This window comes from Acanthaster planci, linkage group LG15 (genome assembly GCF_054643075.1).
Source record: "Acanthaster planci isolate LZ-2023a linkage group LG15, COTS_SCS, whole genome shotgun sequence".
Taxonomy (NCBI): Eukaryota; Metazoa; Echinodermata; class Asteroidea; order Valvatida; family Acanthasteridae; genus Acanthaster; species Acanthaster planci.
This window is the reverse complement of record NC_141791.1, coordinates 11,928,893-11,956,688: the sequence shown is the minus strand read 5'-3', so window position 1 is coordinate 11,956,688 and position 27,796 is coordinate 11,928,893. Positions and strand designations below refer to the sequence as shown.

The window sequence follows — 27,796 nt, the reverse complement described above, 5'->3', positions numbered from 1 at the left end:
TTTTCCAACCTACCTACCTGTGCTATTTGTACCAGCGTCCCGTTTGCTGTCTCGGCCAGCACTATATTGGACCACGTCTCCACCACAGGGCACACCTGCAGGCTGAACACCTCCCTCTTTCTCCTTGAGTGCCTCTTGGCCACCTCTTGGGACCCTGCGTCCCCCTGGTGCCTTCCTGCCTGCTTGTCCTCCCCGCCTGGTTCATGCACAAACTGGGCAGGACTGAGTCGCTGCCTCCGCCTGTGGCCACGCTGGCCGGAAGAGGACTCACTCCCTGACGTTCTTTTTTTGCCTGTCCTCCTTTGTGCACCATGAGACTCTGAGGACAGCGGACTGTTTAAGAATTCTGAAGCTTGCTCAGAAGGCAGATTTGTTTGGTGGCGGTAGGAATACCCCTGCGCAGTCCCTTTGGCGCGTGAGTCCGAGTAAGGCTCCTTGCTGTTTTGGGATTTTTTAGGAGTAATCCGATTGGCATGTTTCGCTCGGAGCCTTTTCCTATGGGCGGGGTTTCTGCAGTTACTGTTCAGGCTGCTTTTCCCGCCTGGGGGTGGGTCCTGGCTTAGTACTGTCGGGTTGGAGTCTATAGTTCTGTGGGGTTCTGGCTGTGATTGTGGGACATCCCGGGAATCTCCGTCTGGGTCTGACGCGAGGTCATCCAGGTCAAAAGAATGCCCCATTTTCTCCAGCTCCTTCAGAATCTGGTCAACGTGCAAGTGCGCCGCGTGGTCTTGAAGTTGGTTGATATTCAGGGCGATGGGTTTATCCTTTCTTGTGATCGTTTTGGAGGCAGCCTTTCCTCTTGCCTGGTTGCCTGAAACCTGAGGAGGCAACTCTGCCTCTTGCAGATGATTCTCCATAGATTGCTGCAAGCGCTGCTTGTTGACATAATCACGTATAAAGCCCTCGGCCTCGTTCCAGTTTGGTGTCCCAAGGATTTCATCTTCTGGAAGAGCATTTTGATGGCCATGGTTATTACCTGTATTCAGATGGGTGCTTTTCTGGAGCAGCTCTTGAACCTGATCCTCTGTGAGATGTATCTCGTTTGGTTCATGGTTTTGTTGGGGTGGGGGCTCGGCGATGGGTTCCCTATCAAAGCCTCGCTGGTTCATGGTCAGCTGACTGACCACTTTGTGCCTGGCGAGCGGCAGGGTCTCCCGGGGGTGGAAGAAATCCTTGTAGCGCAGGAGGATCAGATCGCGCTGGTGGTCCTCCAGCCGCACCAGTGGGGTGTGTTGGAGCTTCTCGTTCTCCAGGAGGATCTGCGGGAAGAGCTCCAGGATGTCCAGGAACTCCTGGCTCTGCAGCAGCTCCAGCTGCTGCCGGGGGCTGAGGTAGACCTCCGAGTCGCAGCTCAGCTGGGAGGGGCAGAAGAAGCCGCAGAACTTGCGCCAGAAGGCTTGGCTCTTGGGCTTGGGCGTCGCGGCCGCCTTGCTCGGCTGCGGCTGCAGGAGGAAGAGGAGGAGGAGGAAGAGGAGTCGAGCGTGGAGACGGGGCATCTTGGGTTGCGGCAGAGTCATCTCTGTGCTATCTGGACAGAGGAAAACAAAACTACCATCACTATCAACCTGACACCAACGGTTTCTCAAAAAGATTGTTAGCTTGGTATGGCGTCTGAAGTCAGCATGCATACGGAAACCTATATGCAGAGAAGAAAAACGTTTAATGCGAGAAACGCTGCGTACATAGAGGAACCACTGATTTGGCTTCACACTAAAGAAATCCTATCTTTTCAGCAAGAGTCGGATTTAAACCTGAGTCCTGAAGGTTGAAAAAGACCATTGCAGCACTGTTTTAGCCAGTTTGCAACATGGTATTTGTTCATCGAACCCTACTTAAGAAATCACGTCCAAGTTTGTCATGAACTGGGCCTCGCTGAAGCTGCCTGGTTGTTGTTCACAGCCATTTTTTCAGCGTTCTCCCGTATATGGTAAGCCGACAGGTGTTTGCTCAGATTTGAAATATTTCTTAACATGCACATGTACTCTGTATCTTGCTTTTCTGCTGAATCCCAGTAAGTAATGGGTAGAAACATTTTCCCAAAGTGGTCTTACATTTGGGCATTCAGTCCCCGTCACTCTGTGCAAGGAGATATGTTGATGTCAGTGGGTAGTACACAACTGGCCTACTGAAGTGGAAAGACAGCGGCTTATTAAAGTGTTTACAGACAAAAGCATTCGTCCAGTCAGTTATAGAGCTCCGACGGAAATAGAACTCCCACATCGTTGTCCGTTTTGCAGGAAGCAGGAAATGAGACCAACTGTTGTTCTTAAAAAAAGTGGGGGCAGTCGACAAAAAAAGGAAGGTTTGTAAGAAGTTGGAATTGGTCATCGTCTCGGCACCGACAGTAGCATTGTCGTGCACGCTCTATTGATCCCGTGGGCAGGCCAATCGCAGATTGCCTTTGAATTCTCTTCTTACAGTTCCAGTCCTCCACCCCCACCTCGTTTCAAGTTTGGATCTCACTTTAAGGATGTCACTGCATTTAGAGGCCTCCTATTCTCCACTGATTGATATATTTAATCACCTCACAAGAGGAAACCCAAGACAAAAAAAGATCTACCAAATGTATTTCTAGTAGTGCATGTTTTAAAGATGCTATAGAAATGGAGTGTGCAGAATATAGAGAAAATTCTACAATTAATACTTATGAGTTTGCTTTAAGCAAAACAGTGAAAAGATCTTTTCTGCATAGCCCAGATATTTTCTTCAGCTAGCACAAAGAAACAAGCCAATTTGGAGATGAGCTGGTTTCAAGTTTCAGGTCAGTCGGTTTGGAGACCGCGCAATGATGCGGAGGTGTGTGCGGATTGACCTTTCCCAGTGTGGTGTCGGAAAAGGGACGAAAAGTGGCGCTGGCTTCATTGTTAGCAACAGCCCTGGAATGTTTTGTTCGACCGTTCAACGGAAAGAAAAATCATAACCTGATGAGCATTTCCAGCCTTTCTGGCTCTGCATTTTAGTCAGATTAAACAAACAATTCTCTCATTTTGGCACCATAAGAAGGTCTATTCTTGTAGTGATCGATACTTGTGCAATATTGTAGCACAGATACCGGCCTGATTTCGAAAAATAGTCATCTGAGATCCAATGAAAGATAATGGAAAGAAAATCGGGAAAGATAAAACCACTAATATTTCTTCTGTCACACGGTATCCCCCCTTTTTTTTATAGAATAAAGTTTTCCAGTGAAATCTATCAGATGTAATGAACTTTCCAGAGCCTGGCTGTGCGTGGGTAGTGTTTTTGTAGCTTGAACTAGCACCAATTTGTGTTGTGTTGAGTGATGCCCGTTATTAAATATTCATTTTTCCTCCTTTTTTTTATTTCTAGACCCGGGTAAAATGATTTCATTTTGTATCTCTGAAGAAGAGCCAGCACTGTACCTACTCATACATGAAAATCAGAGGACAGTCCTGCTTTTCAGGGTTTACAGGATCATCTCCCTATTGGTTACTGGAGACAGGTGTCCGCTACGTTTTTATGGGGGTTGGAGTCAAAAAACTAATAGTAAATTGAATTACCCAAACTGTCTTCCGACATAACATGTTGATCCAAAGTTAGCCGTTTAGTCCATTAACCCTAGCCCTCCAGTCCTCCATCAATTGCAGGATTTTACTGAGGACTGTTAGGGCTGACGGATTCACTCGAAATTCACCTACATGTACATTGTAAGTACAAATCATGCAGGATTTCCTCAGTCATGTGGGTGTCACAACACTACTTATCCATTGTGGCTTCTAACGTTAATAGTGATGCCTCAAATACCCAAATCAAGTTTCGCTTTACGCAATGCAGAAAGTGAGTACCGATAATTCAACAAATATACTATTTACATTGTAACTGGATTTTTCTGGTTATTTTTGCAACACCACAAAGGACATAATTTCAGACGGGCGGGCGGACAGGGGAGTGGATGTTTCGACTTAAATTTTGAAGGACTGTGATTCTGTGGCTGCTGTTACCTGTGCTTGCATGAATAAAACCAGAAAGATTTGGAGAAGGGAATACTTAATGACAGGGAAAAAAATTGGAGGCCAGGACATTTAGAAATCTTCCCACTTGCTTGCATTTTATCACAACTCAAGAAGTTAAACTATTCATGGGGATTTAAGGACACTTTCAGTGCCCCATCAAAGAGTTAACTATATACTCTTTCCTGTTTTTTTTGTGCATGCCCTTGTAGTGGTTAGGAGGTTTGAAATCTTCCGAGTAATTGAAGCTTTCTTAGCGACGTCGTATAAAGACTTGACTTTCCACCCCCACCCCCGTGCTGTGCATTTTTACATTTGTCTATTTTCCCCGTAAATCCGTGCTCAGGAGACACTGCAGTTCTGCAATTCAAAACGAGGCCCTTTCAAACTTTTCCTTAAATTGTCTTTGGGACGGACGGTTTGTTATGCCAACTAAAACTAACAAATGGAACTGAGAAATTATAATATGCATTAGTTCCCTGGGCCAGAATTTTATTTTTAACAGTCATAGCTGTAGAAAATTACAAAATTATATCTATCATCTTCAAAGTCCTGTGTCTTGTGAATGACTGGATCGCCCTTTGTTGGAATAATTCAGAACTGGCTCCTTTTGGAGCCACATTTCTCCACAAAATTTATTTCCACATTTGATTACAGAAAGTGGCCTCAAAAGTGCCACCAGTCCCTACATGTAAGTTTACAAGTCTTCCGACCTTGAATCAAGGGTTTCTTGCTTTTAGTTCTTCATATCATTCGAAATATTAAACATGATTTAACTTTTAACTTTCAATAACCATTTAGGCACCTTGATGGTAACGTGAATTCCAGTAATATCTGTGGACCACAGCATTGTGAGTTGTTTTATCCCCGTGGAATAGATTTTTCCTTTACAAAGCCTGAAATCCTAAAATCGACCAAGATGCGAAAGTTGGTTTTGCTATTCGGCCTAGTCAATGTTTCTCGTGGCGTACATTTTCCCTCTAATGAAGAGATTTTCCGATTGCCTGTGATTGACAGAGTAGGTTTGGCCTCTAGTAGTTCAGGATTGTCGGTAGCCAAAATACCTGACGACTCAGGGTTTGACCAGAGGTTGTCTCACTTGTGGAACATTGGTCCACGATGTAAATCCTTATACGTGTATTGATGTGTGAGCTTGCTACATGGTATTCCATGTGTGGGGCCTGAGAACAGAAGGCGTGGATACCTGCAGTGGAAACCCGCCAGGGTCCTTTATTTCCCCCTCTGTGAAAAACAGGTTTAGAGGCATTTGGGAATTAGGGTTTTTCCACTGCGAAAGAAAGAGGAACTGTCAAGTAAACCACCGGCAAAAAACCCAGCTTGAGGTACAGGCAGCGTTCATAGTGAATGGAAGATGAGCCTTCCCACAAATCACAATAGATTGTGTCATTTAGAGAAAACAGGGGGAACCTTCACCCTGTGTTCATAGTGGATGAACCCTTGTGCATGCCAAATAAAGCATGCAGCCATTGTTTGGCATGCACAAGATTTTATCCATTACGAACACTGGGCAAGGGTTCTCCTCATTTTCTCTGTTTTCTCCGAATGACGCAATCTGCACTCAGAATTTGCATCTTGACATGAACAGGAAAAAACCTTTTTAGCTTGTTATAGTTAAGCTCTGAGGACAAATGACACTGCATTCAATTTGGACACTTCCATATTTATTTGAACAGATAAATCAGAGAAATCATCTTTTATTTAGAGGTGCTCTTAAAAAAGAAAGCCAGTCTAAGTAATCAGAAATAAAGGAGAGCACACTAAGTGTTGAACTGTTAACATTTCAAATCATGGAAATGTAGTCAAATAGCTGTTTAACCAAGATACTAAGGTTACACATTGAAAATAAACATAAGTTGCCATGATTGATTGGTTTCAGTTTGGTTTTTCTTCAGGTTAATGTACATGTATTTTGTATGGGTGTCTTAAACTTTGCAAAAGACCGCAAAAGCAAAGAGGAAAGACAACTCAGACTTCAGTTCAAGTCCAAAGCCAAAGTCTTCACTTCTGTATAATAAACTGCCCTGTCCTCACCCAAATTGCCATTATGAATAAAGAGTCAGTTTGTTCCGGTTGGAATCGCATCTACGGCCTTCAAGTTAACCCCCATTATCTGTGGAAAACCAGTCGAGGGTGGCTATAGCCTGTCCCAAAGTTATGAATATCAATTGGGCATAACGCAGCAGCCGAGTGATGGATTATCTCTCTCCCCCGAGACGATACCTGCACAGAGCTTCACCGACAAGGGCCAACCTAAATTTGGATTGGTGACATTTAAGCGGGCAGATAATGAAGTTCACACTTGAGCATCACCGGTATTTACAGGCGGGTTTGGGATAAATTTGGAATTTGTTTTGCAAGTTTCAAAGTCGAGGGTGCAAGTTTTCAGGCAAATGTTTGATTTCTAGCTATTCAGTTAAAATGTCGGACCAGTATCAGGCCTTAACAATGTACATGTATTTAGGCTTCTCTGGCCTTATTTGCATATCCAGGCTTTGGACAAGAGCCTGACTGGTGTCCCTATTGTGTAAAACTTTCTCTTGTTTAATTAATCTGTTTAATGGTAATTCAGAGATTACAATAGGGATAAATGGGTACAAATCCCCAATTTCAGGTTTCGTCGGGAAAAATTGCACAAGCCTTAAACCCTAAAGGGGAGGGGATTCTTCTCAAGACGGGTCAGCCAAAAAATGTCACCTTTTCCGTCGACGATTCCACCACAAGCGGGTCGACAAGCATGAGGCCATGAACAACAAATGATCAGAAGTACCGCTACTCTGTACAACAAACCTATATCTCAGATTGAATTGAAATTCCACATACATGTCGGTACACACTTTGAGTGCCTTTCATATGCTTGCCCAGTTCCAGAAAGATTGGGCAAGAGACAGTCAAGCGCTGCTTGGAGTGTCTTTGTTGGTGGTTAACACTGATAGGCCAAAACCACATCATTCAAAAAAGAACCTTAGAATAATTTGCACAAAGCTGTGACCGTTTGTGGCTGAAATGCTGGTACATGCAGATACAAGTTAGAATTAATGTACTTTTCTGTTCTCTGACCTATATTCAGTTTTCTTGCCTACTTCTTCACAGACTTTGATTTTGATGGCAAATCAAACTTTAAAAAACTAAATGTTGTAATTTCTGGGTATATTATTTTGAACACAATGAAGATGGAATAATTTGCTATAATGATGTCGGCGACGATGATTAACAGTACACGCTACAGCCTCTCTATCATCCACAAAGGGCAACAACTGAAAAGCACATAATGTGAAATATCGTGACGCTTTTTAACTTTTGTATATTTGGCCCTCTTCCCAGAAACACATCTGCAAATTCCACTTAATGTTGACCCCACCATGCAAACTCCACCTGTATTAGAGTTGTTGTTTTCTGCCCTAAAGGGTAAGAGTCGACCTACATGTACATGTATCTCATGTTGTGGCAACAGATTAAGGTCTGACCATGACATTCTACAATGGCTGGAGTCGTGAGCTGTTGGCAAAGAGGAAACTATTTTCATCTTCCCGGAACCATGCATACCAAAGCATGTACAGATACAGGTAGCCATGAAGCAGGTGATTGCTGGTGAGATTAGCTGTTGTTGTGACTCGGCAAGATGCAGTTCACCACATCTTTGTAATTTTTATTTTCTCTCAGAGGAGCATATGGCGAATAGCTCAATGGATCGACGAGGCCCCCAAAACAGCTGGGCTTCATTTCAGAAGGGCACTTTCGATCCAGTTTTTGTTAATTGTTGCTAATTTTGGAAAGGTACTTCAACCGGCCTTACGTTTTAATGTTCAGGGGGCGGGACACTGGCTTTGACAGTAATCAGGCGTTGTGGATATCAGTCATTGGAGGGAATAGAGAATTTTTTGTCTAAATAATAGGCCTTTTACAATAGCAGAATGAATCAAAAGCCTCTTCAGGCCTCTGAGACAACTCGTTACTCTTTATATTAAATTTTTCTGTCCGTGACAGAAATGACCAAATTGCATTAGGGAAATTGATAAACACAGTGATCAGTCAATGGCGAACAGTAAATTGTGCCAGTTCTGAAGTGTCTCTTAATACTTGCATTTACCTAATGATGACAGATCTTTCATAAGGAAGGGCTTAATTGATTGAGGTAGACGTGTGGTGTTCCAGACGCCCCAGTCATACATATTTCTTTTGTGTACACATGCATCATTCCATTGCAAATTCCTTTTTAGGTCACGCCAAGTTTCTCTACGACTATCACATTATATTCTTAACCATATCAGTTTTGTACATTTAAGTCAGAAACGCGGGTCATGCCCATGCCGTGTCTTTTCACAGGTTACCACAGGTACAGTCTGTGACATCCTCAAGTACAGAGTTGACATTGGATTACAGTAGAGGATTTTTGACTCCCGTGTTCAATTAAGCCTTGGGCTTCGCAAGTGGCAGACTCAATGTTCTCACTACCCTTCCTGCTCTTCATGTTCTCCCACAGCGGGAGGATTTTTTTCCCAGGCTGGCTTGAGCCTGCTGGATATCCCTGGTATTAAGAACGGCAGTCTCATTGCCACCCTGATAGTTCTGCCACATGTCAGCGTTGAAATAACTCAAACACTGAGCTGGACTAATCATCCGACGGTGGAGGGAGATACAGTAGATCACCGTGGAAACAAACATCTCAGTGTTCCATAAAAAAGAGTATTGGGCCCCGTGATTGGTTGGTTTGTGCGTACGAGACAGATTGCCAGTCAGAGGTGATGTTTGTCACAGTCAAGTTGGTGTTATCGTTCTTTTTGTAATAGCAGAGTTCCAATCAAAAAATGACGTAGGCAGGGCCAAAAATCAAACTGAAAGGAAATTGATAGAAAATGTGCCTGGGATCAAGGAAACGTGATTTTTTTTTTTTTTAAACAATAAAAAGCTCAGGCAAGTATCTGCCATTTGTTTAACAATTCTACTTCTTAAGGCTACCGGTTTGTGGCGACACCATGGAGCTTGATCGAGCTCTTTTGTGAGAATGTGTTGCTCCGAATGGAGCCGGTTTACTCGGTGTTTTGGTCAATGTGCTCTGTCCACTGTCTGCTTCTTGCTACATATACCTGATACACAACCACTTTGACACGTCTTACCTCAGCTCACTCTCTTAATCCCGGCATTCATTCCTCTGTCTTGATAATAATGAACAAAGATTATCATATGGATGGTAATTTAAATGCAGTTTCTCACCATCAGATCCCCGAGGCATGAAATGACGACAGTGGAGGATTTCTCGACTTTGCATTCAGCAAGCTCTTGAGTGGGGTCTGTCCTGTATCTTGCCAACAATTTTTTTTTATCTTGTTGGATGAAGTTCAAGACTTCAGTGGTGTGAAATCAAAAGTAACTTTCACACAGCCGCATATCCACTTGTAGGTGGTGAAAATTGTTAGGAATATATTTAAATGCCTCTGCCTGGTGTGAGCTACATTGGAAATGATGGCACATACCAACGGATGCACATTTTGCAGATGTGTTGATATTAAGCTCGCATGGGTGTGTCGTATCAAGTTCCTGAAAAAGTCTGTTAGTGCACAGCCAAGATCTGAAGGGGAACATTCCCACACCCCTTTTCCTCAGTTCCTGCCTCGTTTGTAGGGTTCAAGCCCTCTGTTCTATGTTCATAACAGCAAATATCCATGACGACAAAAACATGACTTCCCATCCCTACCACCACCATTAACCCTAACACTCCTCAATCCTTCACCTGTTGGAGGATTGGGGACTGTTAGGGTTAATGCATCAATTGAAACTGTCCTATTATCTACCGTAACTTATAATTCCTCAGACAATTTCATGTGAATGGTATTTAACAGATGATAAAGAAACAACAGGTTTTAACAACTTTTCCAGTTTTGTACGAAAGGTTGACGCTTCTGTTATAGATCTGTGCTAATCCTCACACGTGACATTCATTGTCACGCAGGCAGGCACACGCAATATAACCACTGAGTCCCCTATCCATAGCAGGCTCTGCTAAGTTCTGTATCACATCACGTACCATGCTCCACACCCACCAATTTCCATATATTAGGAAGATTTTTTTGTCATGCACGTGCGAGGCCCATGCCATACATGTACATTATATAGCTGCAGGGTTATTTCTTAACATGTACATTTACTGGTACAAGGTGAAATGGATGAACATCATAGTTGGAAAAACGTGATTTTGTATAAAATTACTTGCTCACCCAAACAGGTATTTATATACGAGTTGGGTTGGTTTTAAGCCACCGGTAATACCTTTGTCTCAATTTACTATCATCCTTAAGCCCCTAGCCAGGGTCAAATGAAGGCCTGCTAGTTCTAAAAAACACCCATCATAGCTTTATGCCCTCGTAATGTAAACTCACACCAGAACCATAAGAACCTACAATGTAGCCATCACTTAACCACCCTCCAATCAGCCGCTCCATGCAAAGCAACCTCCGACCTGCCAGCCCCTACACCGGAACTTAATGACACACAGCCATTGTCCTTGCTTCAGTGTATCTACCCCATATTGATATATATTTTTTTTCTCTTATTGTCCGCAGAACAAAGCGCAGGGTTTGCAGCACAAGGTCTTTTAGCACATTTGTGAATGTCATCAGCAGGCAAATATCGATGTGTTGTCTTTAAATAGAAGGGCTAATCGGGACTTAAAAAAAAACCAAACTGTAGCCTTCAAGAACAGTACACGTACACGTACACGTATATTTGCATCACATTACACTGTACCATTAACTTTGTAACTTTAAGTTTCATGCCTTTATGATGCAGTTTGTAAATGATGCTGTACGCTGTACTTTGTATTAATGCTCTGAATTATTTCTCTGACAGTAGGCCTAAATGTGAAATAAATCTTTTGGGGGTTTCCTTTTGCTAGTGACCAAAGTGGAGTGAATTGTTCCATTACCGACTACTTTCTGGTTTGGTGAATGCTCAACGTTTCTGTGTTAATGAGAGGGATGTTGGCACAGTTTTTAGTTGTGTTGTTTCAAAATGTTTTGAAGCAGTCAGAATTTTACTCGGTAGGTTTATGAGGAAAAATCCCAACTGATGTAGCATGGATGTCATGTTATTTTTATTATGTACATGTATGATTAATATTTGAAGATTTGTTACGCTGCAAATGTCATATAAAATCTATAAAATGCATGTACATTTATGTAGTTATTGCAAAGCCATAAAGCAGTCAGGTTGGCGTAGTGGTTCTTTCCTCGCCTTCCACCTCTGTGGTCCCGGGTTTGATTCCCGGCTCGGTCCACATGTGGATTGGGTTTTCAGTCCCTACCTGATTCCGTGGGTTTTCCCCAGAAGATTCCTCTGGGGTTTTCCTCCCACCTCTAAAACTGTAACTGCTTCTCATTGTCTCCTCTCTGCAGATTTCTTCAGGCTTACGAGCTACAGTGCCTATACTGTACGAATCCTTGATGTCATTACCCAAAAAGATTAATAATAATAATGATGACTCGTGATTTTTATGATATGTATGATTTTTGATATTTCTACTGTACATAGCTTTGTGTGGGTGGAAGCAGATCATTGGTATTATGGTATTTGTCACCTGGCAATTATTGTCTTCTTGTACGGCCTCTGTCCTACGGAACGAAGACAGCAATCCAATCATTTTAAGGTGTGCTCAATGCTGACAAGTGCCACCTGAGCTTTCTTGGTATCTCTCCAAACTCTTACCTTTATTTCAATCTGTCTTATTTTGATGATATCTTCACCATCTAAATCAGAGCCAGGAGAAAAAAAAGTCTTGTCCTTGTGGACGAGCTTTTTATCAGTTGGTCTTTGTGAGCTGAAACATGGGAAGGGAGAGGGGGCTTGCATCCCCGTCTACAATTGATTCTGGGCCGCCAAGGATTTGTCTTGCCTTCAGTCGGGAGAAAATGAAATTGCAGAGTGTGAAGTCGTAGATTAAAGACCTGCCAACATGCACGGATGGAGGCACGGCAGTGTCTGCCCATATGCACTTCCAATAAAATATCGTACAGGGCTTAACGGTGAGCCCCATGAATGAGCTCCTCAACGGGCAACCACCCCGGTCCTCTTCTGCTCCTTGTCCTTTGTCTGTGTCTGCTTGGCTCAGCTCGGCCTGCGATACCATCACGTTTTCCCCACGGATAGTCTGGGCCGAGAGCCTCACTTCCTCTATTAGCCCTCGGTGCGTCTGCACTGCTGAAAAGATTTCCTCTGTGATCTCTCTTCACACTGCCTCCTCCCAGCCGTTTTTTTTTTCCCCTACTCATTTTGTAAACAAATGTAAGTTGCTATTCTTCTTTTTTCACGTCGTGTTCATAACTACAGTAATTCTGGATATTCTTATAGCATTCTTACAAGTTTCCTAGAGTTATTCTTGGTGTTAAACAGTCAAGAATCATGTTGAATCATCACAAATGTATTCAGATGAGTACAAATATTACCAGAACAACTTATGTACAAATACACTCATATTTTGAAATCGGCACAATTCTGGGGTTTAATTAATCTTTTCCCGTCTCGGAACTAGGGAAAAGAAAAATTGCTCTGCCTCAGTGACGAATTAAAACTCTGCCCAAAAAGATACCGGGAGTCTACCTGTCTTTTATTGGTTGTTCAAATTCAAGCCTGACACAACATAGACATTCTAGCCCGTGGGTGTTGTCAGCTTTTCTGCCTGGGAAGGGGAAGAGGGGGCCAAAGCATCATGCTAATGCTGGAAGGGGGCCAGTTCTGAGGCATCGGTGATTTTCCTCCCGTCATCTCCTCCTTTTTCTTGTTCTTGTGCCTTTTCTTTCCCCCCCTCTCCACTTTTAAGCGGCTTCTTGCCTCGCAACTCCAAACACTTGCATTCTTACCACTTTTAAGCGGCTTCTTGCCTCTCAACTCAAAACACTTGCATTCTTACCACTCTGTTGACATTTGTGGGGAAAAAACAAGGCAGCACTGTGCTGGTTTAGAACCCAAAACAAAACACCCGGGAGACGGTCACTCGCTGCTCCTTGCGCACCAAGTCTTTTCTCTCAACCAGGGTCCACTTCAAGAGAACCCGAGAAACGATCAATCAAATCAAGAAAAGATCGGTCAAGTCAAGAAGAATCAGCACGCTTGGTGTCAAAAATGTCCATAACCACAGAGCTGACGCCTGCACTTGGTAGAATTCACACGATGGCTATCTTCTCCCGCCCCTCCCCCAACTTAACGACTACATGTACCTTGCGGTTTTCGGCCCATGAGCTGTAATACTATTTCATCATTAGCCCACGCTTGACGGGGCCTTAAGCAAGGAGGACAGCGTATTTATGAGGCTATATAACACTCTAATCTGAAGCGCATCACTGAACCCTAAACACTAAAGATTCATCTCACAGACACATGCTTCGGTCATGGCGGAGGAAGGACAGAATGGTCGAAGTCCTGTCATCTTCCTGAATTCCACACCATGGCAGTTTCACGAGCATGTACTCTGTTGTATATTTCTTTAACCCTCATAACCCCTGTGGGGTGTATGTAAAATTGTTTTGAAATTGGAGGATCGAGGACTGTCGGGGAAACATGCAGTGGGCATTCAACTGAGACTTGCGACAATGAAACAAGCAAGATCTGAAGAATTCTTTTAAAAAGGGACGGGTAGCTGATCCAGTCCTTTTTTGTTTCATTGGTTCTTTTCAGAGGGCGCCATTTTTCTGTTGTCGCACAGTAAGGCACCAACCACTTGTGCAAGAATTCATCCCTCACAATTACCCCCAACAGAGTTTTGAAGAAAGACTGGCTGTCAATTAATTCTAAACACACCACTTAACATCGTGAAAATAAGTACAAAGGGAATTTCCTCTCAGAAAATGTAAAAAAAAAAGTATCATTTATAACTGTACAGAGCTTTGGAGCCTCTGCTATTCTGACATCACACTTCAGCTCATGAATATGAACATGTTCATTAGCATAAAATGAACAGGTTAAAGGTTCTCCCATTTACTACCACAAAGAAGATGGAGAGTCAAAGTTATACCCAGCAAGATATGGGACAGAGGGGTAACCCCCTACATGTCCAATCCCTATACACACTCTAGACTTTTGTTACCTCCCAGATGTCTGAAAAGTATTCCTGAGATTCCAATCAAACAATGACCAACACAAAGGGGGGGTGGGTCTCTGTCCCATATCTTGCTTCTAATGTAATTTCCATACTGCTTTCCCCCAACAGATTTCTTAATAAGAATGTGGCGACACAATTTGATTGTGTGGGCATCTGGTTAAGTTGGTACACATGTATGTGCTATGCACACACACTGTTTGCTGAGTATGGCGACGGATAAAAATAGCATCTAGATTTAAGCAGACACTTACTGCAGAAAAACACCTGTCAAGTAAAAACAGTAACTCCATAACAAGAAGAGAGTAGTTACTGCGCCTGGTTATGGATTTAATCCTGTTTCGGATTTGAACCATTTGTCAAATTAAACCAGGTCCGACTTAAAACCAGTTACTTAATTAATGAGCCACCATGTAAAATATATACAGTGACTGAGCAAGTACATGTAGCATACATGTACACGTACCAGTACCTAGTTATGCAAACTCAGAAAATAGGCTTTATTTCTTATTTAATACCTTTGGGTCTGCCTCTGTACTTCATCTATGGACTCTGAACAAGATAATGTCATGCATGTTGCCAGAAATGATACAGTTTTATTTTGTTGGGGGGGTTGTAAATTAAATCAATGCATCTGTCTCAAATGAGATTTGTAGCAAAATTCAGAGGTAAATGCGAGGTAATTGATACAGCAGCGACAGTACTGCCCAGGGTTGAGGAAGAGGGTTGCATGTGGCGTCAGCCACAAGCCCTCACTGCTATCTTGGCCGTCCACAGTGTGTAGTGTCCACCAGGGACCAGGCAGCGATTTGTGCATACTTCTGTGTTGAATCACTCCAACATCTTTGGTATATTGAGCCGATGAGAATGTTTGCTATATTGGAACGGTGATATTCAAGATTTGGTGTGTTACACCGGTGATATTCAGTGTTTGGTATCGTACATGTACATGTACAGTGTGTATTGGACCGGTGACATTCAGTGTTGGATATTTTGAGAAAACTTAACTGGGAAAACAAACGTGTTTAGCAGGAGCATGTAAAACTTGGATTACACCATTTTAAGAGCCCATCTTTATTGACCCTTACTCTGTGAGTATCCTTTCTTCATGGAGCAACTTTAGCTTTCCAGAATGTGACTTTAGTGACCTCCATGTACCGGTATAATTTCCTTTGTACTTACAGTACATGTTCTTCTGCAGAGTTATGAGTTAATGCTTCCTGCATAATTGTGTGTTATCGCGCCAGACCCAACAGGGTAGAATTTCTCAAGCGGTTTAGGGCAGTTGCCAAGATATCAAACTAAATAGCCAAGCATCCAACTGTGTAATCTTCCAATTAGTCCAGCTCTCTAGGCCAATGAATCAGAAGGGTTTGGTACTTGCTCACTTGGGTGGTTTAATGTGAAGATAGTGTTTGGATGAAAGCTAGCTGGTCCACATACAGTATTGACATATTCACAAACTTGATCATTTATGAAAAATCAGAGAACCTTCGGAGCAAATTGGAGAATGAAAAGAATTAGAAAGATAAGGAGAAACAAAACAGTGTTAGGTAGAGGGGATTTTGATGTCACCTTTAAATGGAACCTTTGAGAAGTAGCTATTTGTATCAAGCGGTTGTCTCTGCCGATAGAAATGAGATATTTTTACATTGTGCATGTTTGTACATATTGTTGGTGGTGAAGGTGTAAACTAGCAGGGTTTGATGTATCGCTGTGCTGGAAAAAGTCTCATTCCGAAAGAAGTTTTTAACTGATTGTTTGAGCTTGACGTTTTGATCAATGTGCTCTCTTCATCTTCAAGAAAATGTTGTAACTTCCATTTTTTTTTTAGTCACCAAAAATATCCTCCACCCAGTAGCAACCAGTTTTTCCAGTACGCCGTCATGACCTCCTGGAAACTTCCATTCCAATATTGGCTTGCTTGAACATGTCAAATTGGCTCAGCGTAATCATAAATATACATTGTACTATACAGATCTGCATTTTGCAAGATGCCTGTCCCAGCATGAATGCTACAATTATCATTCCAGGACAGATCGGTCAAATTACATACATGTACATGTACGCAGCAGCTCAAGCTCAGCGCCACGGCACACAACCATGCAAACCATGCCCTGCTTGGTTGGCAGTAGCTTCCACACAAACATGTGCATGTACACTCCTGGCTTCAGCGCTCTGTATTTCCCTTTAAAGAGATCATGCACTGTACAAAATTAATAAGATTCCTGACTTGGCTAAGAGTGTTTCAAATATTTCGGGATACCGAATACGTACCTTGAAAGGCTGACTCCAGTTTTAGCAAATCAGAGAAAACTTAGGCCATCATTCATTTCTAAATTTCTAATACAAATGGCTGATTATAAAAATGGGAAGTACACGCTCTGAAACCGGGCGTTGGCCTTTTAATCTCCCAACACAGTTCATTAGCTGGGGGGGGGGTCCAAACAGGTACCCACAGGTTATCTACCACTGCTACCTGCACCTACATTTACTTGTACACACTATAACACCATAGTAGTCTGGTGGCATTCTGTATAACCACAGAGAAAGGATTACTTCTGCCCCTGGAAGAGTCAATTCTGTTGTGCTTTAGTGGTCATAAAATATGGAGGGGCCTAACGTTTTGATCCTAGCAGAATCTTTCTCCTGATTTTAGATGATTCACTAGAAACTTAATGGGGCAGTTGTGCTTCCCCTTTCCCCAGGTTCCATCCTTAGAAACACTCCAATAAAATGTGCTGGGAAAGCGCACCGACAGGTTCATCACAGTGCAGCAGGGAATTGACCACTTACAGATTTTCATTGGACAGTGGTCACTTGCGTTCATTTTTATTTTTAATGTATCCATCACCAAGGCCTGCCAATTTATGAGAACAACACTCACGCTCGTGGTATATGGTACAGGCAGGTCGAGGCAGCGTGGTGTCGAGTGTACCCAAACCTGCTTTTCTCGTTATCGAGTTCATGTGGATTTGAGGGACCTTAATCCCTTTCCCCGGGAGATCAGAAGTGAGAATCAACAGCAACCCTAAAAATGGAATATTATCTTTTGAGACCTGAATATGTGGAGAAAATTCCGAAACTCAAGCACGAACTACACAAGTTTTTTTTTTTTCCTCGTGAACTTTGTGCAGATTTGAGGAACATTTTATCCCTCGGTTGATAGAGTTACACCTTCAGGCAATGGTATTGTCTAACATTTTGTGAGAAGTGACAGGCCGGTTTACATTCCCAGTATTTCTCCTGACCTCACCAAATGTACAGCCTCCTTCATGCTCTGGTAATTCTCATTCACTGCAAAAACAGTGTTGAGGTGGCTTCAGTATTCCCCAGAAACTGCAATTTTCGAAACTTCTCAGCAAGCTCTCTGTAATTAGAGAGAAAAATGTCCGATTGATCGAGGAATGTGACTAAGTACGTGTAAGTTGTGAATCGAATACACAGTGAACCTGCCGAAATTGACGACAGTTTTGCGGTGTTGAAGGATTTAGGACTTTAAATCTGAGTCGCTCCTTCTCAGCATGGGGCTGCATGTTTCCTGCAGGTACAGAGAATCTGACATGGGGTTGCTGGCTGCGCAGCGTTGGAATTTTTTGTTCACAGCGTATTTTTGAAAGGTCCCAATGCAAAAATTGTCAGATAATTACTTTATCTATTTAATTTGATTTAACTTTTCAAAGTTTAATACCCTTTTCCCCCCAGACTGACAAAAAGAAGCTTACAAGATACACAGTATCAACAATTTTGGATTGGCAAATTTTGAATTGGAGTTTGTCATATTTTGATTTTGGTAGACTGATTACTGGTACCTCCCCACCCAGTCTCATAACATCCACTTGGATTTGGACAGATTTTTACTTGACTGAGGGAGACAAGCAAGAGCCCAGCCATTGTTACCTCACATACATTGTAGTTTGGAGAGGATGTCTTCAGCAATAGCTGATACTGTAATTGAAGATCCCTAAAAATCACCACTGATTTTGTAGACAGGGGAGACTGCAGGATTTGGGCAAGTTTTTTAAGCAGAAATGTTGGGGGAGTCGGTAGGATCAGTGAACATTTTTTTTATGATGTCATTTATATGTGATCTTTGAATGGTGAACTATAAGTCTACCTCTTTAATTGTCATTGTGGATGAGTCTTTTTGTGTATTGACATTAATGGGGGTGAATAACTTCAAGACCATTCCTATAAATTTCATTTCACAATCAAAAACTGAAATGTAAAGCACAGCTGTGCGCAAAACAGCTCCTTCTTTTTTTTTTTTAAAGAAAAACCCAGTTTCTCGTGACCGGAGATGATTTCATTCACAAGAGCTGAAGCATGTATCAAGGTGTCATTCCCTGAAAACCGAGTGCTCAGAGATGGACTTTGTAATAAGTCGTCAACCCATTCGGGGAGATAGAGTCAACTGGCCCCGGTCGGCTCTCGGACCGATCAAGTTGTGCTGCCTAATTCAATTGGTCGGGGTCCAGCCTGGCTCCGGTTTACCCCATGGTGTGTGTTTATCGTAGCTGGCCTGGATAATAATATCCACGACTGCACGGAATGTGGATTGGAAATCGCTGCCGTGCTCACCAGTCAAGATCTTGGCCGCTTGGCCTGTCTTTCACTGAGTCTCTTTGAATGTATAAACAGTCCACAGTGCGTTAGACACATTTTTGACCAACAAAATGAGCCTGAAGGGTCTTGTTTTCCCTAATAAATTTCAGTTTGCATCACAAAGAGCAAACTCAGCCCTTTGTTTTGATGCATCACAGATTATTTAAACAAAAGGTCCGTGCACTGATGGAACTAGAGTAAACTTTACTTAGTAAGCCAACAAAAGGTACTTCATCCATGAATAACTTGGTATTCAGGGTTTTGCTGCAGAAGACTGGATTCTTAAGACTGATAGGAACTGTAAATGTTGATGTTGGGTGTCAACCAATTAGACCATCAGTAGTTGAACACAATTTACATTAATAAGTCCCCTAACAGCCCTGAATCTGTTCAACTGTGAAAAAAAGTTCATGGAACGGATTGTGTGTTGGGGGTAATGTTGATCTCATGTGCCAACCAATTAGACCAGTGATTGAACACAATTTACATTAATTAGTCCCCCCATCAGTCTTGAATTCCTCCAACAATGATATCTTGGACATGTAAGTCCCCCTCTTGAGCGAAGTATTTTTCTATATTCCCCATCATTTTTAGAACATCCCTGTACTTCCAAGTTTCCCTGTAAATAAATTTAAATAAACACACATTTTGTTTAAATTTGAAATTTTTCCTCATCAATGAAATTCCATGATTTTGTGCACAGTCGCTCCTTCGATTTTTTCTAGTTTAAGGGTTTTGATCAGATGGACTTTAGCAAAAGTTTTTTCCAATATCTCTGCAAATTAAGGAAGGAAATGAATTTGCTCAACACATTAAATCATTTTGCTTAGCAGAAACAAGTTGCCAGCGAAAACTCCATCACTTGTCTATTGCCGGCAACCGGTTCTTATGGATTTTTTGCGTTGCTTGGGAAGTTGCTAATTCAGGTTCACTCGTTCCCAAATTAGTGTCAGGAATGCCCCCATTAGTTTTATTCCGCATGAAAATTCTTGATGGCATTGGGAGAAATCATAAGCCCCAATTCACTGCGTGTTAGCAGAACTTAAGATGAAACAGGGAAAATAATCCAGAACTGGGTACAAATTGGAAGCCGAATCAGACCGAATCAAGCCAAATGAAAGTGATTGAGTGCAAAATAAAACCAAATTGTTGTGATTAAGCCGAGAATAATAGATACAAATAACTCCAGAATCATCCAGAATGATATTATCTTATGAATTTAATGAGAACAATAAAATAAAATATAAAAACCAAATCTTGAAATTTGTTTCGGAATCAACTCGACAATTTCAAACAGGTCCAAATTTGTTGGGGCACATTTCGATCTTGGTGATCTTTCATCAAACACCATGTAGCAGAATCAACCCGGGGCCGCCAAGACACAATTTCAATTTATCCGAGAATTGCTATTCATGGTGATTCGGCTTTTACAAATCAGGAATGCGCGCCCTTAGTTGAAGCTGAGTATTTTTCTGTCGAACCTTATGATATTGGGCCCAGTCGAAACATCGGTTGCTGACTGTTTCTTTTTGCTCAGGAGCCGTTTGTTTATTTAATTTGCACAGGCAATTTAAGCTGAGCACAAAGCATGCTTTTAAAGGCACAATGTGCTAAAAATGCACAAAATGGCAGCGGAAAAAATTGTGTGCACTGGTCGTCCCCCTGCTAAGTGCACTGAAGGCCAGTACAACTTTTTTGCTAAAACTGAGCTCAACTCTGGCGCTGTCTGTCCCGCATAGTTTCTGTCTTTCTAGCAATTAAAACCTAGCATTCTGTAATGCTGTATGCCCGTCCACATGCTCATCCATGGTGACTCTGAAAGAAATCTTTGTAGGCAGCACACGGGAAGTAGAAATGAATACTACATACTGTTCTTACCTGAGACAGTTGGAGCCAGGGTTAATCCATTGGTGAGATTTTGCCTCCACCGTTCAAGTTGATGTCAGAAAAAAAGAGAACCCTCGACCTGGACCAAGCAGGTGATGTCAGGCTATTACTCAGTGATCCCACGTCTAACTTTAGCACCGCCGAACAGACGACGACCCCCAAGAGCCGATTTAAGACGATGTCGGAAGTGATGCTGTCGAACTTGGCCGAGACCCGACAACTTAATGTACACACACCAGCCTGACATTATATTTTTCCCCCCTCGTGCTTCTAAAACACTGCACTACTTGGCTTTGGCCTTCCCAATCCTACTCCAGTGTCTCTCTCTCTATTTCTCATCAACTGTTCGTGTGTCCCTCAGTGATGCAGAGCCTTCCATTGTATCATTGAGGGGGTATTTGTGTTCAATTACCCCTCACTGAGAGACGGTTCTATGCTTGCTGCATTTAATCGAGATAGACAGGAGTTCATGGTGGGAGAAGTGCAGAGATTTTTTTTTGTAAACTCTGACACTGTTCTCTGGGGAACATTGATTTTTTTTAAACCAAAACATTGACCTTTCGTTCCCTGTTTTTGTTTCTTTTTTTTTTTTTTTGGTGAAATTTTTCTATTTAACTCCTCATTTACAGCATTAATTGGATTTTCCCTTTAATACCAGATGAAACACACTTTATCACGAGTGTGTGATAGTGGAAGTCAGCTGCTTGTGAATTATTCATTGATTATGCAAATGAGTTTCTACCAGCACAGTCTTTGGCTGGTGGGAGAGTCGTGCATGTTTGGTGGGTCGGCTTACACAATTGGTTGATGACATTGCACTGATGAGCCCAAAAGCAGCCGGCCAGTTTTTCAGAATCAGAACTTGTTTGACGTAATTCCCTCTCTTCCACCCCCCCCCCCCTGCAGCAAGGATTTTTTTTTTAAACAGTTCTGCCCTTGAAAATTCCCACCGGCTGCTTCATTTTATATGCGCATTTCTAACCTGGCGCGGGGCTTTTGTCCGCTGAGCCGGGATCACGCACAACAGCCCGCCGTCCCAAATCAATTGGATTAATTTAAACACTGCCCGAGGCGAGGAAACTGTATGATTTTTTCTGATATCTTTTGCATTGTGTCACGGCTCCACTATGGAGGCTTATTTCCATAGCTGTCATTATTAGTTGGTCTCGGGGGCCCCATCTATAGGTTGGTCTTAGGGGACTCTCAAGATGACTTCACGGTCCTCAAACAGCCAACTAAAATCAAAGAGGATGTTCCTTACAAATGGCTTGTTCAAAAGCTAGGTTTCAAATCACCAATATTCTAAAGCTATACTATTCTAGTACAGCTTTATGCCAACATTTGTATTTTCGATTAGTCAGGTTTTTTAGTGACAAGATCGACTGCATACACTCCCCGTAGGGGCACTTGTTTGTAATAAAGGCGATTTGAGAGAATAAAAACAAGCAAATCCAAGTCAGTGTTTGGCAGATCGTCTCCAATGTGGCTGAACTTAGTTTTGCTCCTGTCATGGTGCCAGTTCAACATGATTGGTTGCACTGTTCCTCAAGGGATGCACATTCCCCTGCCAAGAAAACCCACCCACTTCAACTCCTTAAAAGGTGGCTGCATAGACAAAATAAAGGTCACTTCTCGCTCAGAATAATTGCCGGCATCCTCAGTCCATATGTAGGACGGCTTGACAGGGGGACTTGGCCCCCCTCAAGTGTCCGGTGTTAGGATTCAACAAGCTCTGACGTTTTGTTTTTTTTTTAAGCCATTCTCTGACAAGTGTTTGCAGTGATAAAAAGCAGCAAACTGGAAAGTAGCTGTGGGCGGCTGTTCGGCATCAAAGGGTTAAGTTAGCCATTGCGGAAGCCGGAGCTAAGCCTGCTTGTAATCCCGTCTGCTGGGAATCGTATCTCAGCAGGTTGGGACTGGCGTAAATGATAAACAGTTCCCCTTGCTGATGACAGAAACAGGATCTGCATGTTTGGTAATTTTTTGCTAACATGCAGACATGAAATGAATGTGAAAGCCACTAAGCAAAACCAACACCTAAGCGATGTTGGTTAAATAATAGCTGCATTTTTGGTAAAATTTCGTTAACATATCTGGACCTGAGATGAACGAAAACCAAGGCCGTGTTGATGAAAGTCAAATCCCCAGGAATGATTTGATTCAGCGTGGCTCTGCTGTGCCCGTCTGAACTCGGTGTGAGCGATTTTCAACAAAACATGCGGCGCCTCGTTTGGCGGAAGGAATTTCTTATCGCAGGCGCGGCTGAAAGACCAAACTGTTGACCGCAGCTGTGTCGTTTTCCACCGCTCCAGTGCAATGATCTGGAGTAATGCGACGCAGAGTCTCATAAATGTTCAATGAGAGATCGACCTGCGTGCTGGTGTCGCTTGCAGAATCAAAGATCCTCCGTTGTGCACAGCGTCAAAATTAGTCAGAATCACCCAGTTTCTGGTGTGGGCTTGTTATGTAGACTAATTTCATCGGATCAGAACAGGTCGTTAATGGCAGTGTGCTCCGGTTGTTTGCTTTTAGTAGGGCTGAGTCAATTCGAATAATTCACTGTTCAAATATTCGACCTTCGATTTAATCGAATATCCAAATATTCGGTCGCACCAAACGGCAGATTGTTGATGAACAAACCATATACAAAATCAGTTGCAGTGTAACACAGTTATACATGTACATTATGATCAATATAATAGCTTCTCAAATCTAGGAGTATCTCCAGCCACGATTTAGCAAGATTTAAATGATGAACAAGACTTCTTACCCCGTTGAAAAATTCTACTGCTTTTAAATTGTTTAATTAATAATTTACTTTTTAAATCATTGTAGGATTTCTTAGACTTTTCATTTGAACAGCTGCTTGAAACAAGCTTCCATAGTGCAATTTTTTTCATTTGAAACAAAAGAAAATTTTCCCTTCCTTTTCATAAATTTTGCATTCAAATATTCAAATTCAAAAATTAATATTCAAACATTCAACAATCGATCATTTTAAATTCAAGCAGATTGGCTCGGACACGTTTATTTTCTGAAAGAGACTGGTTTGCTTGGAAGTTTTATTTACCAATTCATACTTGTGACCATCAGTTTATTCGATTTGACACATTGACCACTGGTTGCTTTCAACATGAGAATTCAAAATGCCTGCAACAACATTATACGACAAGGTTTCTCTCTAAAGGATTCGTTTTCAAGTCTGTCATTTTTAAGTGAAGTATGTTATACACGTGTAGATCTCATGAGATTAACTTCACAAGGAAGCAGTGGGAGGTGAAAATGTCAGCCCCATGAGCTTCCTGCATCTGTACAGCTTGTACTGTCAGAATGGTACCCCGGGCGCGATTGATCACTTGTAGGTAAACACTAACATCAGCAAAACGATGACGTGCAGTCAGTGATTATCCTCAGATTTGCCGTCCTGTCTGAGCTCCCACTCCCACTACCCCCCCCCCTCCTCGACAGCCTCCCTTCCGTGATCCATTGATCAGCAACAAATTGACTGACCGGCACCACGTCAAGCACGGTCAATTTTTTCCCCCATCCGGTCTACGGCAAAGGCAACATTGATCCCCGACGCTGCGTGGGCTTAGTGGGGGCTCTCGAGCCGGGAGCCGGTTAGAACTCGAGTGCAGCACTGTCCGATACACCCTCCCCGACAGATCTATTTGTCGAGCTCAGACTGGAAGTCTTCTGTACTCCTCTCGTTCCCATCAATACAGTATAATGTTTTTAAACGCCAAGCTGGCAATGTCCTTATCTTGTTCTCTGCCGATTGTGCGTAGGAGTGGGCGTGGCAGGTTGTCGATGCCAGAGATTATTACTTGTCACAGTGGCAATTATTTGTTGACCAGCGTGACATAGTAATCTCTCAGCCCCTGGCTTGGTTTTGTTTAACAGCAAGATAAGATAGGCAGTTCTTTTGAAAACAACATGGGGCATAGCTGAATGAAAGCCCAAATGCCTTGTTATTCCCATGACTTTTCAGGAGGACAATTTCTTTCAGCCTTGAAGCTCATCCCTTTGAGCAGTTCAGCGGGGAGTTTTTAATCATTAAAAAAAATCAGAAAAAAAAGCATGTCTCCAAATTAAATGTATAATACTTTTTTCAAAACATGTCCCCCTTTTCTGTTAAGAAACAAGCACACTTTACTTCAGTGGATAGTTTTTCTAGATCCTGTGCCAATTCCGATGAAAATCTGAGTGATCTGCCTCTGCGAGACTGAGTAATCAAACATTTGTTGCGGGGAACTTTTTGTCCAGATCTGTTTCTCTGTCAGTTTTAATTTCAATTTCAACTTCAATCTGATTTTTACTCAAGGTTGTATTTGTATCACCATTACATGAATTTGTGTTTTCCTGAGTAATTCATGACATTATTGTCAAGCATTTGTTGTCAAGGAAACAGTAGTTTCAATTTGTCAAGCCTCATCCAATCATCAGAGATTGCCAAAGTTCCCTTGATAACAGAACGAACACAAAACAGTGTGTCACACTTACCTGGTACCTTGCCCTTTTGGGACAGCTATTTCCAATCCTTGCCGAACAGCGGGTCTTTAAATCCATTGATTTCGGCAGTTGGCATTCATACGGCTATCGATCGCTCCTATCACAAGAGCCAGATGTGCATTTGTTTTTAAAAAAAAATTAATCCCCGGATCTGCGGCAGTCCATGCACTTCTGTTCAGCTGGTCAAGTTTGTGTACAAAAGATCACTGCTCATGCTGTCAGCATGCAACACACTCCAGTGAAACGGCACTGTCAATACTCAACACATCCTACTCCTAGATTCCTACAAGCATGCCAATGCCTGTACACATTATGAACCACTGGCTGGAGAGAGACTGATGCTGTAACAGGAAGCATTGCGCTTGTCGCGCTAGTTTTTGACAGTTTGGGGAAGGGAGGGGGGGCCGAGTTCCTTTTGAATAAAGGTCAAGGTTTCATTCACTTCATATATACATGTAAACCTGATCATTGGTGTATTGTGCGCACGGAACAATTGACACAAACTCATTCAGAAGTCACGTTAATGAAGTTAAGAACTAAGTTTGTGGCTGGAATTGAAAGATTACCCTGGTCTTGCTCGGAAGCAATTTTTGTTCCGATTTGTACACACTTTAAGAATTGTTTTTGGACTTTCAAATACATGTATGATGTTTGATAGTTCCTTTGTAGCGAGATCAAACTAATTTCTGTGGGAAGAATCAGACAGCATTTATAGATTCTTTGGTCATCGAAACAACTTCGCCGTTAAGAGAACCACTGCATTCAGTGCTACGGACTTGTGCAGTGTCAGTTGTTTGGAGCAGAAAACCTGTTACCAGCTCCAACCATAAGTGGCAGTGCATGATTCTCAACAGCATACTACATGCAGAAATGCTTTGCTCCTCAAGTATCTGACTGCTTTTTTGTTTTTTGCCAGTGTGAAAGGATGTGCCAGAAAAGGAACTGGGGTCAATTTCATAGAGCTGCTTAAGCACAAAGTTTGCTTAGGCGGGGAAAAACTTCACATAATAAACAAAGGTTACCAGCTCAAATTCTATCTGATTGTCATGCTAACCAAAAACAGCTAAATACAATCTCAAAACAATGTACATCACACGGAGTTTTGGCTGGTTACCTGATTTATCAAGTAAGGTTTTTCGCACTTAAGCATATTTTGTGCTTAAGCAGCTCTATGAAATTGGCCCCTGGTTTTGGTTTCAGTGTGTATTCAAATGTATACAACTCTTGTTCACCTTTTGGGATTGCAAAAAAAATTGTGAGGGAAATTTTTGTTCATTCCAGCGAGCTGGTGGCAGGCTCCAAATGTGCATCTGTCCCCGCAAAAATAGTTTTCCGCGTTATTATTGATTTGGATTAAATTGATTTGTATCAATCAGTTACCAGCAGGTTGTTCGGGGAAGGGAAGGCTTCCGAGCGTAGGCTTGACAGGGAAAAAAGGCTTGAGTTGTATTGATTTGATCCATTACACGTCCTCCTCAGTTGACACTGTAATCAATGGGACAGGTTTTCTGTGATTAGAGCGAAATGATGAAATCGGCAGTAGCAGACGGTCATTGCCAAATCCAGGGATGTGTCAACCACACTGTGGCATTGAGCAGTGGACCACTTGCCACTTCCTATGCGTGCATTGTTGTAAATTCAAAGGGGCATTTAGTTGGTCGAGACAATCTTTGATGTAATTTGAGATTATTTGCCCAACTGTGAGTTTTGGAATCATCACTTCATTAACTCTAATTCGTTAACACTCGACACTTGTACTATGAACCTTTTTGGAAATCATCCAGATTCAATGCTCAGCATAAAGCCAGTGAGACTTTCAATATGTATGACACTCGAACGAGACACAGACGTCAAGGCCCGTGCAAAATAATAGTGGTCAGTCTGTATTGCCAAAAATCATGTGTTTCCGAACAAGGTTTCAGACAAGCGGTTGTTTTCCTCATGAGGTTTTTGGCCCCTGAGAGTATGTAGTGGGGGGGGGGAAAGGAATAGTCCATCTGAAAGTGGTTTTGACAATGGGATTTATCAAAGGGGGAGGATATGTACTCATAGGTGGCAATCTGGCAAACCAACTGTTTGAAGGGGATCAGTTCTGAAGTATTTACAGGCTACTTGATGATTTTCATCCCTTTTCTGTTTTTTAAAAATCCTTTCTTTCACATTTACGTTTTTCCAGGGGAGGGGGCAAGTGCTAACCCTCCCCTCCCTCTCCCCACGGGGCAGGTGGTTGTGACTACACAAGGAATCTTAAATTTTTTTTTCCAGGAGTTTTGTTTTTGTTTGCGTTCGAAAGAGCAAACCGAGCTATTCTTTGTTTTTGATGCGTTGTATCGGTTCACTTCAAACAAGAAAGAAAAGGACACTTTTGAAAATGGAAAGTCTTTGGTTTTTGGATGTCACATCCTGTCATGCCAGTGAAGGTTCTTGCGTCCCGGCCCTGAATGTGGTAGCTCTGGTTTGTCAACAGCTGTTTCTTGCCTGTCAAAACCATTCCACGTTGTCATTTCTGGAAATGATTATACTGTCCCAGTAGGTACATGTATGCTGTCATTCTAAAGTAAATGGCATTTCATATTGGAACCTGTAAACTAAATGAAAATGTACATTGGTCTACCTTTTTGCTGAAGTAGGACAAAATGTTAACCCCTTCGCACCAGGACGCAGCTAGAAACGCCGTAAAAATTGAGATCCTCACCCCCACTTTTCAGCTATTATT

At 42.3% G+C, this 27,796-nt stretch overlaps 2 protein-coding genes across 4 annotated transcripts in view; one reads left to right on the top strand and one right to left on the bottom strand.

The window, feature by feature from the left end:
• LOC110981465 (uncharacterized) overlaps nt 1-21,060 on the bottom strand; it is a 28,358-nt gene extending 7,298 nt beyond the window's left edge. Inside the window, exons 1-2 of the mRNA XM_022239054.2 lie at nt 20,560-21,060; nt 18-1,528 (exon numbers count right to left, since the gene is read on the bottom strand). Of these exons, the coding sequence (XP_022094746.2) occupies nt 18-1,517 (1,500 nt within the window). The 5' untranslated portion in view covers nt 1,518-1,528; nt 20,560-21,060. The remainder of the gene's footprint in view (nt 1-17; nt 1,529-20,559) is intronic.
• The window catches only part of LOC110981464 (uncharacterized), a 79,242-nt gene that overhangs the window by 43,564 nt on the left and 7,882 nt on the right, over nt 1-27,796 (top strand). The window lies entirely within an intron of this gene.